This window comes from Chiloscyllium punctatum, chromosome 6 (assembly GCF_047496795.1).
Source record: "Chiloscyllium punctatum isolate Juve2018m chromosome 6, sChiPun1.3, whole genome shotgun sequence".
In the NCBI taxonomy this organism is placed as follows: domain Eukaryota; kingdom Metazoa; phylum Chordata; class Chondrichthyes; order Orectolobiformes; family Hemiscylliidae; genus Chiloscyllium; species Chiloscyllium punctatum.
The window spans coordinates 40,095,184-40,116,823 of NC_092744.1; the positions used below are offsets into that span (position 1 = coordinate 40,095,184).

The 21,640-nt window shown below is 40.0% G+C and overlaps 1 protein-coding gene across 9 annotated transcripts in view; it reads right to left on the minus strand.

Moving 5' to 3' along the window:
* The window catches only part of armc9 (armadillo repeat containing 9), a 157,496-nt gene that overhangs the window by 70,360 nt on the left and 65,496 nt on the right, over nucleotides 1-21,640 (minus strand). For 6 of the 9 annotated variants that reach the window (XM_072572496.1, XM_072572500.1, XM_072572499.1 and 3 more), the window contains exons 9-11: nucleotides 16,969-17,067; nucleotides 10,347-10,370; nucleotides 8,679-8,716 (exon numbers count right to left, since the gene is read on the minus strand). In XM_072572496.1, the coding sequence (XP_072428597.1) occupies nucleotides 8,679-8,716; nucleotides 10,347-10,370; nucleotides 16,969-17,067 (161 nt within the window). The remainder of the gene's footprint in view (nucleotides 1-8,678; nucleotides 8,717-10,346; nucleotides 10,371-16,968; nucleotides 17,068-21,640) is intronic. The other 3 variants (XM_072572497.1, XM_072572495.1, XM_072572503.1) reach the window with 1 other exon arrangement.

Consider the following 21,640-nt stretch of genomic DNA (forward strand, 5'->3'; position numbering starts at 1 on the left):
TAATGGCACCACATTAGCAAACTTCCACTGCTCTGTCACTTCTTCAAAAAATTCAATCAAGTTAGTGAAACATAATTTCCCACGCAGAAAGCCATGTTGACTGTTCCTAATCAGTCCTTGTCTTTCCAAATACGTGTAAATTCTGTCCCTCAGAATCCCCCCCCCCCCCCCCCCCAATAACTTACCCACCATTCATGTTAGGCTCACCAGTCTTTGGTTCCATGGCTTTTCCTTACCACCTTTCTTAAATAATGGCACCACATTAGCAAACTTCCAGCACCTCACCCATGGCTATCAATGAAACAAATTTCTCAGCAAGGGGCCTAGCAATCATTTGCCCAGCTTCCCACAAGCTCTGGGATACACCTGATCAGGTCCCAAGGATCTATCTACCTTTATAAGTTTTAAGACTTCCAGCACTCTTCCTCTGTAATATGGACACTTTCTAAGAAATTATGATTTACTTCTCCTCAATAAACACTGATGCAAAATACTCATTTAGTATCTCACTCATCTCCTGTAGTTTCACATATAGGTGGCCTTGTTGATCTTTTAAGAGGTCCTATTCTCTTGTTAGTCACTCTTTTATCCTCAATGTATTTGTAGAATCTCTTTGGATTCTCTTAACCCTATTTGCCCTCTTGATTTTCCTCTCGAGTATACTCATACTGCCTGTATAGTCTTCTAGAGATTCACTCTATCCCAGCTGTCTATACCTAACATATGCCTCCTTCTTAGAGACAAACAAAGCTGCAGATGCTGGAATCAAAGGTAGACAAGCAGGAGGCTGGAAGAACACAGTAAGCCAAGCAGCATCAGGAGGTGGAGAAGTCAAGGTTTCAGGTGTAACCCCTCTTCAGGACTAGGAGTGGGTGTAAGGGGAACTGCAGATAAAAGGGAGGTGGGGGGAGTTGTGTGTGGAGTGGTAAGGTAGGGACAGGTGAACACAGTTACAGGGTGTGGCCTGGTTAGTCGATGGGAGGAATGAATCAGATTGGTAGCTGGAAGGAAGGGTTGATTAGAGGAATGAAAAGGAGGGCGAAGGGCTGGGAAGGGAGTCAGGAGATGAGAAGAGAGGTTATTTGAAATTGGAGAACTCAATGTTGGGTTCTCTCGCCTGTAGGCGGAATATAAGGTGCTGGTCCTCCAATTTGCGGTTGGATTCACTGTGGCAATGGAGGAGGCCAAGGATGATCATGTTTGAAAGGGAGTGGGAAGGGGAACTAAAATGGGTGGTGACTGGGAGGTCAGATCAGCCTCTGCAGGCCCAGCTGAGACGGTCGGCAAAACATTTGGTCTTTACATAAGGTTGATCCTCCAGCATGTTCCACGTCTTAGCAGGATCTTTCGATCCACCTGGGACAGAGGAAGTGTTGAGTCTGTGCAATCCCTCTTTTTCAGGAGTGTCATCATCTTCAGTGCTTGCTTATCCAGTTCTGCAACAAGTAAATCTGAAAAGCATAGCTATATCCTTGGTTTATAAAGCCTAAATTTGAATCGAACATCAATGGCCTTCCAATTCATGTCAGGAATTTGGTATCAACTTCTTGATCTTTCTTGTCTGAGTGTAGTCTGAAACAACCCAAACTATGGGCGGCATGGTGGCACAGTGGTTAGCACTGCTGCCTCACAGTGCCTGAGACCCGGGTTCAATTCCCGCCTCAGACGACTGACTGTGTGGAGTTTGCACGTTCTCCCCGTGTCTGCGTGGGTTTCCTCCGGGTGCTCCGGTTTCCTCCCACAAGTCCAAAGATGTGCAGGTCAGGTGAATTGGCCATGCTAAATTGCCCGTAGTGTTAGGTAAGGGGTAAATGTAGGGGTATGAGTGGGTTACGCTTCGGCGGGTCAGTGTGGACTTGTTGGGCCGAAGGGCCTGTTTCCACACTGTAATCTAATCTAATCTAATCTAATTTCAAAAAAACCAGTGCAGGAAAGAGTTCAATAGTTTTATCTGTTCTATCAAGGTGAGTAGTATGCCAGACACTTAGGACAGTTCCAAATTACATCAGAAAGCCTGCTGCTCCTGAACATGGGAGAAATCTTGTCAGATGTACTTAGTTACCCCCTCAGCAAAGCTCAAGACCATAGCACCGTTGAAGACTTGCCAGCACTGACATAGCAGCTTTTCATTTCAATGATCCATGGGGATTGGCCACAGACACCATCAGTGGGGTCTTAACTCACCGTCATTACACGAGAAGTGGACTCTCAATGCTCACAAAAACAGCCCAAGAAGGAAGAGGAGAGCACCAGTTATTGACTACCAGTTAGTTGAAAGATGCGAACTGGACATCCCTGGTGGAGGGGATGAATGGAAATTGCAATTTATAGTTTGATAGAACAGTCGATGCCAGTCTATCTGATGCACCAGGAAACTTCAATAGTGCAGAGGCTTTTGCTTTAATGGGTCAAGCTCTCATGATCACTTTTTGTGTTACCCACAGCTTCAAACATTGAGTCAGGACAGACTGTTGTATCTGCATCAGGCCAAGCTCTACCAGAGGATACCTTAAAGCAAGCAGCAACACACCTTAAAAGAGAACCTTCCACCTACACAGATATAGCCACCTTGGGGGAACTCTGCATGCAATGATGAGCATGTCATGAGTGTGCAGGAAAACAGAGAGACAGAGATACCTCTGTGAAGTGCACATCAGATACAAACCTGCTCATCAGCATCAACAGGTATGTTCTTGCATGTTCTCTGAGTTCTTTGAGGTAGTGAGCAGTCATCAACTGTGAATGAAGGAATTAATTCAGCATATGCACACCACCACGGAATAGAGGTTTGCTTGGGTGATCTCTTCCACTGAAAAAGGGCTAATTTCATGCAAAGCCATATGGCATAGTGCAATCTGGAGTGCCAACCAGAACTGCTTACTAGTTTTTACAGAATGCATGGCACAATACATAGTCTTGGCCAGTACAGTGGAAACTCAATTATCCGGCATTCGATTATTCAAATTTCAGATTATCCGGCAAGATCACAAGGTCCTGATGCTTGGCTAAGCCGTGTTATCCGGCATTTGATTATCCGAAAATTCAGTTAGCTGAACAGAATACTCCCTGCCTGTGTCGTTCAGATAATCAAGGTTCCTCCATAAGTGGCTCTATCAGTGTTGAGATGTTAAGAAGTCATGTCAATTAAGCCAAGGTTAAGCCAATCCACACAGAGGTTGACGGTTCCAGCCCTCATGGGCACTGTGATGATCATTGGGTTTCCTTATCTTCTGTAACTGAGGGCTATCTGTGCTACTGACAGAGACTGTCCCTGAAATGACACAAGTGCAGCAACCTCTGGGCACAATGAAGACAATCATTACATGTATGTCTGCCCAATCCAGAGACAAGATAAAAGCACTGTCTCCACCTCAACCAAGGCCACAAGGGGAGCACTTCATAGAATCCAGGTTGAGAATGAAGGCTGGTTCATTGTGCACAGCACTGAGTAGCTCCACTGGGGTTGTTTCATTTGTAACTGCAATTCTTATCTTTCTGAGCAGCATATTGTTGTAATCCCTGATTATATTATCACCAACAAGTCAGATTGCTGACTGGAAACTGACTTGGCAGATTTTATTTGGTTTACCTTTATCTTCACGAGGTCTCTCACTAAAACTAAGTCATGCACACACCCTTACGCCACCTTCCCTTTAAAGAAGAATTTAGCTATATCTTTAAGAGGCAAAAATTACTTTAACACCACTCATGCTGACATTACACTTAACCTCAGTGCCTTCAAAGGTGGTCTCAACATTATAACATTTTCTACTCCAGGAATACGAACAATTGTCAAGTTGTATGGTTAAAGAATTAAGCTCCATTAAAACAATTCTGAATTCTTGTCTTGGAATTTTTTCAAGCAAGTCAAAGGATTGTGGTGTATAAGTATCAACTTTGTCGACATGGTTGCTGATATCCATTTTAAAATGATGCAGAATGAACACAAGATTCAATGTCGCTTTTCAATTCTTGAACATCTTTGTTGACATGGTTGTTTTTTCTAAAAATGACTGACCGGCTGTTCCATTCCCATCTCATCATCCTGTGGTAAAATAATGCCCACAGCAGTGCTCTTTGCATCAACAGCTACTTGAAATGGATTCTCATAATCAGACATAGCTAAAACAAATGTGGTTGTCAGCACAGCTTTCAAGTTTTCAAAGGCACTTTCATACTTTTGCATCCCTTCAAATTATCTGTCTTTTTGAACAAGTTTGTTAAAATTGTACCATTGATGTTGAAGCTTGAAACAAATGTAAGTGCATTAGAAATAGGTCATCTGGCTCATTGAGCCTGCTCCACCATTCAATGAGATCATGGCTGATCTCTTTGTGGACTCAGCTCCACCTACCTGCCTGCTCACCATAACCCTTAACACCTTGACTGTTCAAAAATCTATCTTTGCCTTAAAAATGTTCAATGAGGTAGCCTCAACTGCTTCAATAGGCAGAGAATTCCACTGATTCACAACCCTTTGAGTGAAAAAGTTCCTCCTCAACTCAGTCCTAAATCTGCTTCCTCTTATTTTAAGACGATGCCCATTTTTTCTAGTTTCACCTGCCAGTGGAAACAACCTCCCTGCTATCTCATCTATTGCTTTTACAATTTTAAATGTTTTTATAAGGACTGCTTCATTCTTCCAAATTCCAGATAGTATTGTCCCAGTCTACTCAACCTCTCTTCATAAACCAACCCTCAACTCTGGAATCAACCCAGTGAACTTCCTCTGCATCCCCTCCATTGCCAGTACATCCTATGTCAAGTAGGGAGACCAAATTTGTACACAGTACTCCAGATGTGGCCTCACCAGCACATGACACAACTGCAGCACAACCTCCCCATTATTTAAACTCCATCCCTCTAGCGATGCAGGACAATATTCCATTTGCCTTTGTAATTACCTGCTGCACCTGGAAACCAACATTTTGCGACTCATGCACAAAGACACCCAGGCCCCTCTGCACAACAGCATGCTGTAATTTTTCATCATTTAAGTAATAGTCCATTTTGTTGTTATTCCTACTAAAATGGATGGCCTCCCATTTACCAACGTTGTATTCCATCCATCAGAACTTTGCCCACTCACTTAATTGAAAATAATATAAAATCCACTCATGCCATCAAAATGTCATGTTTCATCTAATGCTTGAGACAATCCAAAATAGCCCATACTTTCACCCCTCAAAGTGCTACCTGGCCTTGTACCACTGTGTGGCCCTAATAGATTTATTGTCATCTGCATATGAAAATATAGTGAAAAGTGTTTTTTCGCATATTACATGCCAAGTGTCGCCACACTCCAGCGCCATCTTGAAACACTGAATATAAACACAAGATTTTACTGCAACAGAGTTCATCTTTCTTTCTTCTTATTCCTGTTCCTCCTCCACTGCTCTTCCAGTCCTTGCTTGACATTGGCTGGTGTCTCTGAAATGGGCTCTGGTCTCTTGGTTACAGGTCTCTGTTGCTGCCACAGTTAGAACAGTCATGTGTAAGCCGGAGCCATGGACCCGGGGTGCACCGGTTCTGTATCTCCTGTTTCCCACCCGATGCTCCTCCAGATACTGAGGCCAGTCGTTGAAGTCCTCCACTGCCCCTTTCACCACCGCTTCTGGGAATAAACCTAAGGCTGTCTGCTTCATGCTTAAACCACGGCACCAGAACACCCACATTTGGGGATTGAGACCTAAACTTGGCAATCATGAATCCTTCTTGCCGGAATACTGCATCAAGAGCTCACCTCCACTGTAATATTTACTTACTGCCTGTGGACATGACAGACGAATATTTAGCCACCTTTACCTTGGGAAATACACTTTTAGCCAAATTTATAACCAATGGCTTTTTGTAGCTGAATAAGCAGCTCTGTCAAGTGATGTAAATGTTCTTCCCAGGTTTGGCTACGAGCAACCAAGTTATTGATTTAGATGTAGTCCTTTAATAACTTGAGTGGTTAATCATTAGAACGTTGCTGTGCATTTTTCATTCCAAATGATAAGGATTTGCATTGATAACATTGATCTAATGCGACAAAAGCTAATGATTCTTCTGTTTAGACAGTCGCCTGAGGGTGGAATCGAACTCAGATCCCTGCCACTGTGAGGCAACAGTGCTAACCACTGAGCCACCATGCTGCCCAAAGAAGAGAACATCCCTCGAGAAGAACTTCACCAACAGCTACAGGAAAAAAGTTGTGTGAAATAATGGAAGTGAAGAAAAATATATTTTGTAATCATATGAGAAAAAGTATTGAAAACAGGAATGAGAGATAAGAAATGAAGTCCTTGGGCAGCAATTACTACAAACCATAGTCAAACACAGAACAAATGCTACAACTAACTGAAAGGAAGATCTTGGAGTAGAAAAATCAACTCTGACTTGAAGCAGTTTTTGTATTGGGATAGGTAAATCTGTAACTTCAGTTTCAATTGTGATGTAAACATTTTAACTGAGTCATTAATGTTTTACTACTTCAGTAAATACAGTTCATTACAGCTAGGATGTAGAGACATGACTAATAACATCAAAAACAACAGATATTGAGGCCCTGGTCAGGAAAAAGATGACATACATTGGTTTAAGCTTTGGGCACATGTAAGAGGGAAATCAGAAGAGCAAAAAAAGGGTATGAGATGGATCTTGCAAATAAGGTTACAAATAATCCCAAGAGGTTCTATATCTATATTAAGAGTGAAAGGGTAGCTAGGGAGCGAATAGGTCCCTTTAAGGATCAGTATGGCTATCTATGTGTGGAGCCACAGGAGATGGGGGAGTTTTTAATGAATATTTAATCATGGATGCTAAGTAAATAAAGGAAACAAATGGGGATGTTTCAGACCACACAGATATCACCAGAGAGGAGGTGTTTGCAGCTTCAAAGTGCATTCATTTGAATAAATCTCCTGGGCCTGATCAAGTCCATCCTTGGACACGGTGGGAGGCTAGGGAAGAATTTGCAGAGGCCCTTGGAGAGATTTATGCTTCATCTTTAGCCAGTGGTGAAGTTCCGGAAGACAGGAAGATGGCTAATGTCATTCCAATGTTTAAGAAAGGTAACAAAGCCAAGTCAGGGAACTAGAGGCCAGTGAGCCTGACATCAGTGGTAGGCAAGTTGTAGGAGAAGTTACTGAGGGACAGGATCAACCCATATTTGGATAGTCAAGGTCTGATTAGGGATAGTCAGCATGGAATTGTGTGCGGGAAGTCATGTCTGACAAACCTAAGAGTTTTTTGAAGAGGTAACCAAGAGGATCAATGAAGATATGGCAGTGGATGCTGTCTATATGGACTTTAGTAAGCCCTTTGATAAGGCTAGTCATGAAGGTTAGTTTGCATGAGATCCAAGGGGAGTTAGCTAATTTAGTTCAAAATTGGTTTAACAGTAGGATACAGAGAGTGATGGTTGAAGGTTGTTTCTCAGACTGGAGGCCTGTGACTAGTGGTGTGCTGGGATCTTTGTTATTTACATAAACGATCTGGTTGTGAATGGACAAGGCACGATTAGAAGGTTGGAGTTGATACAAAATTAGGAGGTATAGTTGATAGTGAGGTTGTCAAAAATTACAGAGGAATCTTGATTAGAAGGGGAAGTGTGCTGAGGATTGGCAAATGCAAATCAATACAAATAAGTGAGAGATGTTGTACTCTGGAAAGTCAAACCAAGGTAGGACTTATACAGTAAATGGCAAGGCCCTGAGAAGTGTTGTGGAATAGAGGGACCTAAGAGTACAACTACATAGCTCTTTGAAAGCAGTGGCACAGGTAGACAGGGTGGTGAAGAAGGCATTTAAAATGTATAGGAGTTGAGGCATTACGTCACAGTTGTATAAGTTGTTGGTGAGGCCGCACTTGGAGTATTGTGTACAGTTTTGGTCACCTTGTTATAGGAAAGACATAGTTAAACTGGAAAGAGTGCAAAGAAGATTTACAATGATGTTGCCAGAAAAAGTAGGCCTGAATTATAGGAAGTGGTTGGCCAGGATAGGACTTTATTCCTTGGAGAATGATAGATGACCTTCCTGAGGTATATAAAATCATGAGGGGCATAGATAGGATGAATGCAAATAGTATTTTCCCCAGGGATGGGGAATTGAAAACTAGAGGGCACAGGTTTAAGGGGAGAGGGGAAAGATTTAAGAAGGACCCGATACAGGGCGGTGCATACAGGATGTTCTGTTATAATGCGCTTTTCATCAATGCGAATTCCCTCTAATGCAGTTGATGAATTAGGGATGCTGTTTCTACAGCATAAACTTTAAAACGTGTGTTGGCTGTAATGCAACTACAAGACCAACACTTTAAGTGTTGCTTTTAAAGTGCAATGTTTCTACTACGACTGTTGTGTTATAGAAGAATTGAGTTTATATGGAATGAGCTGCTACAGAAAGTGGTTGAGGCAGGTACAATAGCAACACTTAAAAAAACATTTGGATAAGTACATAGATGGGAAGGGTTTAAAAGGTATATGGACCAAATGTGGGCAACTGGAATTAGCTGAGTGGGCACTATGGTCAGCATGGACTAGTTTGGGCCGAAGGGCCTGTTTCCATGCTATACTTCTCTATGACCCAATAACAGCACTTCATATTTGGACTACATTTGAAGAACACCGTTGGTGTGCACGAACATCAGAAAAGATACAAACTTGAAACTTTCTAAGTATTTACATTACTTACATTGTAGGAACAATGGATGCCCTCAGCATAGATGATGCCTGTTGAAAAGAAAGGGAAAGAACATTATTTAAATTGATTGTTTTGATATTAAGGGATAAGTAACACATGCAGCAGCTATGAATGCATTTGGAAAAAACAGTCAGCAGCTTTCCAATAGCAGCACCTTTGCAGATTATTTTCTGCTTTTCATTAGTAGAGCGAAATGTCACTTGTCAAGGTCACATGCACTGCAGATAATGACAAGCAAGGTAAGGCTAAAGTCCATGCTAAAGTCACCTCATAGACTATATGCAAGTCATCCAGGCAAATTAATGTTTCAGTTTGAAACCCTTTGTTAGAAAACAAGTGCAATAAAATGTTAACAGAAGATATTCTTAAATTTGAGCTGTCAATTAATGCACATTTCCTCATCTACACAGGCTGACAGAGTGAAATTTAAGGCCTAGACATTATGGCCAGGATATTGAGGTCAGTGGTAAACAAAATAGATTACCACTTGTACTGACTCAGACGTTCTTACAACCTCACCACTATTTCTAATGAAAATCCAGACTACAGTATGATTTCTCAATAGAAATCACTCGTAAGTATTCATTTTCTTTATCTTTTCAGTTTGATGAAAGTTGTACAGGTCGTATAGAGTGAAATCAGCTTTAGTAATCTGTATGTGAAGTGAATTTGAGGATATGGTGTATTTGCCGAAAAACATTTGTATTAACCACATGCTTGATTTGGAGGTGCCTGTGTTGGACTGGGTGTATGAAGTTAAAAATCACACAACACCAGGTTATAGTTCAAGAGGGTTATTTCGAAGCATGAGTTTTTGAAGCGCTGCTCCTTTATCAGGTGGTTGTGGACCACCTGACGAATGAGCAGCTCTCTGAAAGCTAGTGCTTCCAACTAAACTTCTTGGACTATAATCTGGTGTTGTGAGTTTTAACTTTGTATCTTGGTTGGTTACAACAAACATTTTGTGCAGGAATCAATTTTAGTTTCAATTTCCTAATGTGTTTCCTACAACACTGCAAACTTCCGAGTTTCGGGGTCTCAATGAGCTGAATAGATAAAGGAACAATTCTTGGCATTAACCAAGATCACAAACCACAGTTAAGGGCATTTCTGAATGACAAAACATTCAAATTGTTAATATGATAAAAGGGATTCTGTTCATTAATTTCAACCAGAAAATTAGCAGTCTGAAAACTGCTTAAGTGCCAATGTGCCTTGAGAATGACTCCAATGCTGGCATGCTATTTTATATTGTGACAAAAGTAATGGAACACTTCAAATTCTATTTACTTTATTGCTATTTAACTAAGGTAGCAGAGATAGAAAATTGATTAGCATTGTATTGGTCAGCTCTTTGAAGTAAATGTTGAGTAACATTATTCAATTATAGAATGCAATTCATTATGCATTGGACTTTAGGACAGCTATCTTCAGCAAAATTGTACAGTTGAGTTGGTGAACACAACTGATCACTATTACCACATTCGACTGGTACCATGGATAACTATTTCAATACATCTTGAAATAGTTATGTAGATATTTCCAACTTAGAAATTAAGATGCCATTTGGAGAAGCAAAAATGGAACATTGATGAAGTAGAGGAAAGGACAGGACGAGGACAGGCATTCTGAAGTCGAGAAAGAATATTAGAAACTCACAGATCCATCACTGTTACAAGGGCTCTTAAAGTAAACATCCGTTTTTGAACAGATAACCGGACAACAAAATAGAAAAAATTCACAGAAGTTAGAAAAATTGCAAAAAATAAAGCAAAATTTGATCAGTATAAAACTAAAACATTTAGATTTTAGCCTTTTGCCTCCTTCAGACAAAATGATTCATTCAAGTTTGAAGCTATGTGGTGAAAGTGGTCTGCTGCAGACAAAAGGTTGAAGTCTAAAAGCAAATAAATAATACTGTTAAGTATATAGCTTCAAATGAATTTCCCTTAAAAAATATCTTAAGTTACAACATACATGTAAGAAATAGAAAATCATTCACATTTTATGTCATTAGGATAATTTTAGTAAGAAAAATAAATATCTTGATAAGAAATTCTTAGTAAAACAAAACAAACAATCATTACACAGATGGAATACTTAGATTTAATGCTAGAAATGTTTAATAACAAACGAGTGTGTTGCTGCAAGCTGAAAGGTGGGGAGTGACATTTCAAAAACAGTGAATATGGAAAATAGAAGATTTTTTTTAAACAAAAGCAGTCATTGCTTAATTGGAGCAATTAGATCAATAAGCAGAAATGACTGTGTGATCCAACAGAAGGAAGAGTCCTCTCAAAAGAAAAGCATGACTTATATAAGAACATAAGAAATAGGAGTAGGCCATTTGGCCCCTCAAGTCATCCTTACCATTGAACAAAATCATGTCTGATCTCTCCCATGGCTCAATTCTCTTTCATGTTAACTGAGCATAGCCATTGAGTCCCTGATGTTTCAAAAATCTATCTCTAATTTAAATACTTTCAGTGATTTATAGTCTCCATAATTTTTTTCAGTAGAGCGTTCCAGACATTCACTATGGGACAAATTCCTTCATATCTCAGTTTTAAATGAGTGTCCCATTATTCTGTAACTATGTCCCCAAGTTTGAAACTCCCCCCATAGTGAAATATCTTTTAACATTTATCCTGTCAAGCCCCTTCTGAATCTTGTATATTTTAATTAGATCAGCTGTAATCCTTCTAAACTCTAATGAATAAAGGTCTAACTTGTTCTGCTATTCTTGAAAGGCAAGTTCTTAATCACAGGAATCAGCGTAGTAAATCTCTTTTGAACATACTCCAATGGCAGTATATACCTTTACTAAACACAGGGATCAAAACTATACAGGGTCTTCAAAGTGCAGCCTCACCAAGATTTTGCACAGTTTTACAAAACTTTCCTGTTTCTAAACTCAAACCCAAAGCAATATAAGCCAAAACTCCATGTGCCTTCTTAATTATTTCCTGCACTTGCAAAGTTTTGTGTTTCCACATCCTGCTGGACTGCACTCTCTCCATTTTAATAATGACCTGCTTATTGATTCTTGCTGCTGAGATGCATAGCTTTCTACAGGAAACTCCATCTGCCAAGTTTTTTCCCCACTCATGCAACCTTAATAAATCCCCTTTTAGAATCCTTATGTCACAATAACAATATGATCTCCCCTACTTTTGTACTGTCAGCAAATTTGTTTATATTACATTCTGCTGCCTCCTCCAAGTCACTCTTATTGTTCGTAAATAATTGAGGGTCTAGGATGATTCTTATGGCACTCCACTAGCTACATCTTTCCAACCTGAATAAGACTGATTACTCCCAACTCTGCCCTGTATGAGTTAACCAATCTTCAATCTATACTAACATTCCCCCAAGTACCATGTTCTCCTATCTTGTGCAATAACCTTTTATGTAGCAACTGATCAAATGTCTTCTGAAATTATTTTGTTTTATGCATTAATAATTCAAACTTTCACCATAAGAACTGAAAATACATTTCCCATTATGATTTTCAGGCATTTAAATTGAAGAAAGCTAAGCTCAGGTAATGTTCTATCACAGTTAAAAATTACTGTAAACTGTTAACTATTAACCTTAAAAATTAAAATAACTATTAACATCTACACAGTATACTGTCAAGATTATCAACGATGACCATTAATGAACATAGGCATTTGTCCATGAGATATGTGCATCATGAAAAATAGTAAATGCATTCTGCTTATGAGTTTCAAAATAGAAACATGTGATTTAAGTTGATCACAGAATAATTTCTGTAAAACACAAATATTCATATAAAAGTACATAATACAATTGCAAGCTTGTTCATATCTTTGTCCTTTTACTTTCTTTTGAATTGTGATATACATCCACCTAGTTAATTAGTACCTTGCAGCTTGAGAAATCCTGAAACCACATCATCTAACTAGAAGTTAAAGATTGTTATTCATGCTTATTTACTCCCAAAGCAACAATTATTTGTTGAACATTACCAAAGAAATGCAAGTTCCATTGCTTCCTCTTTGCTGACAATGCTCTTTGTGTATTTATGAGGTGGTAGGGGTATTAAATGTTTCATGCAGATTATTGTTTATGCAAAGTGTCGATAATTACTTCCATCAATAACCCTTCACTTTCACTTAGTCAGAGTGGATCCTGACATGTCCAATATTTGGTAACATAGTAGGTCTAGAAAGTTGAAATAAAGCTTTCATCAGCACGTTCAATTTAATGTATATGAGACACCAGGAGGAGTTCTGGGCTTTTATATCCTGTGTAATGAAGCAATGCTGAAGACACAGTGAAAAGGGAAAGTTGCCTGAATGAAAATAACTTCTTTTTTTCTCTTTTTATGGCAGACTACCAAATAGATCTTTAAGAAGTAGGTCATCTGAAATAACAGGTTTGTCCAAGATCTTTGGCAAGTTGTTGGGATAGGGGTTGAGCATTTTAATTTTTCTCTCAACTGGAGGGATGCAGAGCAAATTTCAGAAGCATAAGATTTGCCACAATAGTGAACATATTTCAGAAAAGAAAATTCCCAAAGCAAAAAATCAACAATTTAGATGTGTGATTAATTAAAATGATTATTCAAAAATGCTAAGTTGCAGAACAAAAACCTTTTTCTCCTTTTCTGTTAAAGAACTGAGCAAAGAGAGAAGACGACGAGACCTCAAGCCTGACAACAAGTGAATGGGATAGAAAACCGAGCTGAGTTTAACTAACAATGGTCTCGATTCACCTCTGGAGGAGCTTGGGAATGTGTGGACGGAGGAGGAGTGGAAAGGTGGGTGCATCTAGCATAATTCAACACAATCAACCACCCAGTCAGTCACTCACTCACCAACCTCCCTAGTTTCTCACATACACCTACCCACCCACAACTCCAGTCTTTAACACTTATCCACCTTCCCCAGTCACTCATTCGAGCTCTCACCCTCACATCCATTCATTTTCCCAAACCACTTAACTACCAGCGGATGGTTTCCATTGTGTGATCCTGTTTCCTCCTACATTCCAAACATGTGCATCCATGCTCAATTGCCCTGTAGTTTTTCCAGGGTTGTGTATGCTAGGTGGATTAGTCTTGGTTATTGCAGAGTTTTGAGAAAGGGAAGGTAAATAGGTCTGGGTGGTATGTTCTTCGGAAGGTTGGCATGGACTTGATGGATTGAAAGGCCAATCAGGTGCTACAAGGTGAACCAGTCAGGATAGGCAGAAGCATTTCAATGTTAAAGGTGTTGGGAAGATTAAAGGGAAAGAAAGCTTCACCAATGGCCCACCCATCCTTACTACACGCCCACCAACATCTTAAACAATTTAAGTTCTAATGAGAGTAATAGTGATGTACAGCACGGACACAGACCCTTCGGTCCAACTTGTCCATGCCGACAACATATCCGAACCCAATCTAGTCCCACCTGCCAGCACCCAGCCCATATACCTTCAAAACCTTCCTATTCATATACCCATCCAAATGCCTCTTAAATGTTGCAATTCTACCAGCCTCCACCACTTCCTCTGCCAGCTCATTCTATACTCATACCACCCTCTGCGTGAAAAAGTTGCCCCTTAGGTCTCTTTTATATCTTTCCCCTCTCACCCTAAACCTATGCCCTCTAATTCTGGACTCCCCAACCCCAGGGAAAAGACTTTGTCTATTTAGCCCATCCATGCCCCTCATAATTTTGTAAACATCTATAAGGTCATCCCTCAGCACCAGGGAAAACAGCCCCACCCTGTTCAGCCTCTCCCTGTAGCTTAGATCCTCCAATCCTGGCAACATTCTTGTAAATCTTTTCTGAACCCTTTCAAGTTTCACAACATCTTTCCGATAGGAAGGAGACCAGAATTGCATGCAATATTCCAACAGTGGCCTAACCAATGTCCTGTACAGCCGCAACATGACCTCCCAACTCCTGTACTCAATACTCTGACCAATAAAGGAAAGCATACCAAATGCTTTCTTCACGAAGCTATCAACCTGCGACTCCACTTTCAAGGAACCATGAACCTGCACTCCAAGGTCTCTTTGTTCAGCAACACTCCCTAGAACCTTACCATTAAATGTATAAGTCCTGCTAAGATTTGCTTTCCCAAAATGCAGCACCTCACATTTATCTGAATTAAATTCCATCTGCCACTTCTCAGCCCATTGGCCCATCTGGTCAAGATCCTGTTGTAATCTGAGGTAACCCTCTTCCTTGTCCACTACACCTCCAATTTTGGTGTCATCTGCAAACTTACTAACTGTACCTCTTATGCTCACATCCAAATCATTTATGTAAATGACAAACAGTAGAGGGCCCAGCACCGATCCTATTGGCACTCCACTGGTCACAGGCCTCCAGTCTGAAAAACAACCCTCCACCACCACCCTCTGTCTTCTACATTCAAGTCAGTTCTGTAACTAAATGGCTAGTTCTCCCTGTATTCCATGAGATCTAACCTTGCTAATCAGTCTCCTATGGGGAACCTTGTCAAACGCCTTACTGAAGTCCATATATAGATCACATCTATTGCTCTGCCCTCATCAATCTTCTTTGTTACTTCTTCAGAAAACTCAATCAAGTTTGAGAGATATGATTTCCCATGCACAAAGCCATGTTGACTATCCCGAATCAGTCCTTGCCTTTCCAAATACATGTACATTCTGTCCCTCAGGATTCCTTCCAACAATGAGGTCAGGCTCACCGGTCTATAGTTCCCTGGCTTGTCTTTACCGCCCTTCTTAAACAGTGGCATCACGTTTGCCAACCTCCAGTCTACTGAGGACACTTTTGAGGGTCTTCCTTAACTGGTGGGTTACAGAGATTGAGTGCCTTCCTAGACAACACCAGAGAGCAATTAAAAACCAACTAGATGGGATCGAATGAGAAAATCAGAAAACCAGTTAGATTTTAATGACCAACATATATCCAACAATTCCTCAATCATGTTGACTGGCACCAGTTTTGGATTACAGTGGAACCTCTATTATCTGAATGAGATGTACGTGCACTATTTCATTCCGATAATTGATTATTCAGTTAATTGATTCAATGCCTTTCCTCTGGAGCTTGGAGTTTTCTGTTATTTCTGCTCCCTGTTCAGGAGACAAGGCAGCAGCACACTGTGCACAAGCCTCCCCCCTCCCCCATCCAACACAGCCCCACGTCCGCTCTCACCCCCGCCTGCCCCAACCCTGTCAAATACCGTCCCTCACGCGCCCCATGTCCAACACCGCCCTCCAGCTGCCCCACCCCGGCCCCAATCCCACCCCCTCATCCGCCCCTTCCCCCAAACCCTGCCTACCCCGAACTCCATCCAACACCATTCCCAATTTGCACCCAAACCCGTCCAACATTGCTCCCCTTCCCCCCACTCCTCAATCCTGTCCAACACACTCAGCCCGCCCCCTGGGGCAGCCAGACTGGACATGGGAGGTGGGTGGGAGGGAGGGTGAGTCTCCAAATAGCTCGCACACATGCACACACAACGTTTTACTGCTACGTTTTGACAGGTTCCACCTTTGCTAGGAGACATTATCTGGGGAAGGGGTTTAGGGTACACCCCTGTGTAGAACTCCAGGGAAAGTGAGAGACACAGAGAGAGAGAGAAAGAGAGCGGGTCGTCAGTTATTTGGAGACGATGCCTGAGCTCCCATCGGTCCAGGATTGTTCTCGGCAGCATTTCAGTAAGCCGAGTTCACTTTTAATCTCTGTAAACAAAAGAACGTGATCAGTGTTGGAAACAACTCTTTGATGTAATGTTTCTATTGGGTCCTCGAGATCTCCTTCGGATAATGGATATTCGGATAATCGAGGTTCCTCTGTCCAAGGTTTTCTCTTAAATTTATTGATAAATTACCTATTGATAAATTATAACTTCATAATTTAATCAATTCCTCATTATGGAAAGTAACCATATTCTATATTTGCTAGTCCTCGTTTCTGGATTACTAATCCAGTAACATAACCGCTATACTTCAGAATTCCAAAGGTATCATATGCTTACAATAATAAATGTATTGTAGCAAATTTATTTAAACAGAGTTGAAGAGATGATCAATAAGTTCACAGATGAGGCAAAAATTGGTGGTGCGGTAAACTATGAGTAGTAAAGGTTTAGGCTACAGGATGCTAAACAGAGGGCAGTCAGTTGGGCTGTGAGATGTGCGCAGAGAGAGAGAAGATTAAGTACTTCAAAACGAGAATGAAAACCATATCAACCGCTTATGATTAATGCAAATCTCAGATCTAATTCATTGTATTGATATGCAAATCCAATGATTTTTACTTACAGTTCCTGGTCTTGTGAAGTCAATGCTTTGGGCCATGCTTTGTCTCATTTGGTTGCTAAACAGTCGTACACAGACACTCTGAAGATATTCAGGTGTAATCTAGTAAAAGCAAACAAAGATCGTTGAGTTCTGAGGAATGGTCACCAGACCAGAAATGTTAACTCTGATTTCTCTCCAGAGATGCTGCCAGAACTGTTGAACTTTTCCAAAAATTTCTGTTTTTGGAAATCTGCAATTCTTTTGTTTTTTTTAAAAAGATCATTGAGTGAGATTTAATGGCATATTTTTGCTTTATAGCTGTAATAACCTTTTTGCACGTCTTTTTGTGAATCACACAAGTGATGCAAGCAGGTCTGCCCTATTCTTGGATCTCTTTAGTAAATTGCTTAAGGTGTTGCAACATCAGAAAGGGAAATTCAACACTAATACTTCTCACGTTGACTTGCAGAGAATAACTTATCCTCTACTGATCTCGATAAAATAACAGCCCACCTTCTGGAGGAATTAAAGAGGTATCTTCAAATGAAACTCATTGAGAAACAATATGAAAAACCTTGTAACAGTTTGTAAGATCATTGAAGCATTCCCAAAAGATCAATTTTCTGTGGGCATTAGTTGTATTAATTTACAATCTTATTGTATATAACAAATTGAAGAGATGATTTTGCCCATTATTGTAATCTGGATAGCATATTTTAATCATAGCAAACCCCTGGCAATACAGACACGCCAGTCCTGTTCTTCCAATGGACCAGAAACAACTGTTCTAAGCTTAAATAAGAGAAATTACAAAGGAATACGGGCAGAGCTGGCTGGAAGGGACTGGAAAGGACTGCCAAGGAACAATGGCAAATGCTTAAAAAACAGTTCATGGCTCCCAACAAAGACATGTTCCAATCTGGAAGGAATATTTCAGGAAGGGGATAAGCCAAACATGCTTAATGAGAGAAGTTAATTGACAAATTAAAAGAAAAAACATACAACATGGCAAAGATTAGTGGGAACCCAGAGGATTGGGAAAGTTTTAACAACCAACAAAATACAATTTAAAAATGAGGAAATAAACTTTGAGTGTAAAATTGCAAGTAATATCAAGATGGACAGTAAGAGCTTCTTTAATTATATGAAAAGGTAGCAAAAAGCGAAAGTGAACATTGGCCCCTTAGAAACTGAGGAAATAAAAGTGGGGAACCAGGAGATGGCAGAAGAATTGAGCAAATACTTTGCATCAGTTTCACAGTAAATGACATATGAAAATTGCTAAACATTCAATAAGAAAGAGAGAAAATAAATACAATAACTATCACTAGAGAAAGAAACCTAACGAAACTACTGGGAGCTAATGACTGATAAGTCTCCTAAACCTGATGCGATGCATCCTAGGATATTAAAGGAAGTAGCTACAAAGATAGTGGATGCACTGGTAATAATCTTCCAGGAATCCACAGATTCTAGAAAGTCTCAAAGGATTGGAAAACTACCAATATAACATATTTATTTTGAAAGAGAAGACAAACAAGTAACTGCAGGTCAGTTAGCTTAACATCTGTTATTAGGAAAATGTTAAAGATTATTTTACAAAGGATGAAATAGCTGACCATTTATAAATACATAATAACATCAAGTAGAGTTAGTCTGGCTTGAAGAAGGAGAAATCGTGTCTGACAAATTTACTAAAACTCTTTGAAGAGGTAACAAGCAAGTTAAATGAAGGGGAAGAGATGGGTGTGATATATTTGGATTTTCATCATGCATTTGATACTGTATCATTCATTAGGTACTTAATAAAATAAGAGCTCATGGTTTTGGAGGTGATGTATTAGTATAGAGGATTTGTTAACTCATAGAAAGCAAAGAATTGGGATACGAGGGGTATTTTCAAGAGTAAACTACCTAACTGTGTACCATAGGGTTCAGGGTTGGGACCATAATTATTTACAAAAGAATTAGTGACTTGGATAAGGAAAGTGAATGAACTATAACCAGGTATGCAGATGGCAAAAATAAAATGGGTAAGGCAACTGTCTAGGGATATAGAAAGGTTACACAGCTGGGTAAAACTTAGCAGGTGAAATATAACGTGGGAAAATGTGACGTTATGCATTTTGGTGGGAAGAATAGATGAGCTGAATATTATTTAAATGGAGAAAGACTGCAGAAACCTACAAGGTAACTTTACGAATCCTTGCCCATGAATCACAAAAAAAAAGCATCCAGGTTTAGTGAGTAAAGGGAAGATGAATGGAATGGTGCTCTTTATTTCAAAGGGAATGTAGTGTAATGGTAGGGAAGTTTTGCTTAAACTATACAAGACACTGGTCGGGCCACAGCTAAAATATCATGAACAGTTTTCGTCCAAGGAATTGGAGGCAGTCCTGACAAGATTCACTGAGCTGATAACTGGTCTAGAAGTACTATTTTATAAAGAGAGGTCGAGTTGGTTGGGCCTGTACTCACTGGAATTTAGAAAAATGAAAGGCAACTTCATTGAAACATACATGATTCTTAGGGGACTTGAAGGAGGATAGATACAGAAAGGATGTTGCTCTTTGTTGAAGAATCAAGGACAAAAGGGAATAACCTTAGAATAAGGGGTCATATGGACAGACCTGAGGAACATCTTCAATTCAAAGGTAGTAATCTTTGGAACTCTTCACTGCGGTGGATTGTGGAAATTTGGTTGTTAAGTATATTCAAGGCTGAGATAAACAGATTTTTAATCAAGGGTGTTGGGGAGAAAGCAGGAAAGTGGAGTTGATGATTATCAAATCAGCCTTGATCAAACTGAATGGCAGAGCAGAATCAACAGGGTGAAGGCCCATCTCTGCTGTTATATCTTCTAGTTTAATTAGTTTTAGAGGTGATATTATACATATTAAATGTAATCTGACCACATTCTTCTGGCATGGGCTACAATTAAACAATTTACAGTAATTTACCAAAGAATTCCTTAAAGTCATAGAGTCACAATAAAATGAGTTAACCTCTTCGAAATTCCTGATACATTATGCTGCTCACATCTGAGCTCCTGCTGCCCTCAACTTGACTGACTAACAGACAAAGAGCTCTGGTCCTCCAACTCATCAAATTCAAAATTCCCATCATTCAATTCAAGTAAATGGTCTGATCTCTCCTTATCTCTGAACGGGAATTGTCACTTAAAGGCGCTAATTTGAACCCAGGGTCCTGATATCAATGCTATGCTGAATTCTAGTTGGAAATCTGGATGTTGCAATAATGAGAGCCTGGAAGAGATTTATGAGGTGGTGGAAAATTAAGAGCACGCCCACCACCACCCAACTACCTCCAATTACAGGCAGCAGATAGGCTCTGCATAGTGATGGGCAATGGGAACGCCTGAGGTTCTAGGCAGCCAACTGTCCCTTAAAAACAGGTTGTCACTGCTATTGTGGGTGGAACCAAGAAGTCACCTAATTTGCGAAATATACCAAACTGCCTGGCAACAGTAGCCCCATGGTCACAATAGTCCCGAGCTGGACTGCTTTGCAAATTGCACCTCTGGCAATGCACTGGGAGGCCACCAACCTGTCGGCTCCAGCCAGACTGTTGACACTCACATGCCATCTGTAAATTCTAGACAGCATTTGAACAGCATCCTCAGTTGGCATTTTAATCAGTTAATTAGCTACCCATCTTTGGCAGTTACCCCCAAGAAACTGCTTTACTGAAAATAGGCCAGAAGCAGGAAGATACTGCTAGACCTACATGTCTGCTAGAAGTGAGAAGTTGTCAACTCACCTCCCTCCAAAACCATCTCCATCTCAAAGTGAAGATTCTGTTTACTATGCTAGCTTTCTGTTGGGGTTCCAGTTTCTTTCACATTTTTACACAAGCATATTGAAGTTACAGACAGCAATATCTGTTAGTCATTCTGAACTGTTTGCTTTTCTGCAGTTTACACCGAGAAATATCAAGAGTAGCTTTCTTTTTACCATCTTCATGCTGTGATATCCCTACTGTTGTACCACTGAACCTCAGACTATTTTTTTTTTTACTCTAGCATCAATTAAATTTCCTTTTTCTGCTTTTCCACAAACTACCTCACAGTCGTTTACATTACTGCTTCACCTTTCAAAACTAATAAATTCCATTCAATTCTATATGGGCTCCCATAGCAGTTAATGAAACATCCATGCATCCAAAATGCAATCAATAAGAAATTTTATGAACTGATGCGGACTTTAACGTGCAAAAAGCCTTGAAAACTTTGCACCTGGTTGAAGTAAGTGTGACTTGGTTTTTAATGATGTCGTAACTTCAGTTACTGCTTATAACCCTCTCTGGTTCTGAGGAACTATTTCATGTTTATGGAATATCAATTTAAAAATAAAATCTAGATTCTTTAAAGTTTGTTTACTTATATTTTATCTTTTGAATCCAATGATATCAGAAAAGAGAACACATTTGCTGTGACAGAGCACTTTAATGTGACTGGCTTCCTGCTGCTGCATACTGTATGCCACGTCATTCCCTTAAGTTGGCACTCAAAATAAATGCTCAGGAAGTTTATGTGTATTATGACTTAACTGTACAGCCTTCAGTTTGTCTTTTACACTTGTGTTGAGTTGCACTAACATTGAGAATGGGCATGTGGATGGAGCCTCTTCCTCCTTTTAACTGTTTGCCCACTATTATAGGTTTGCAGACTTTG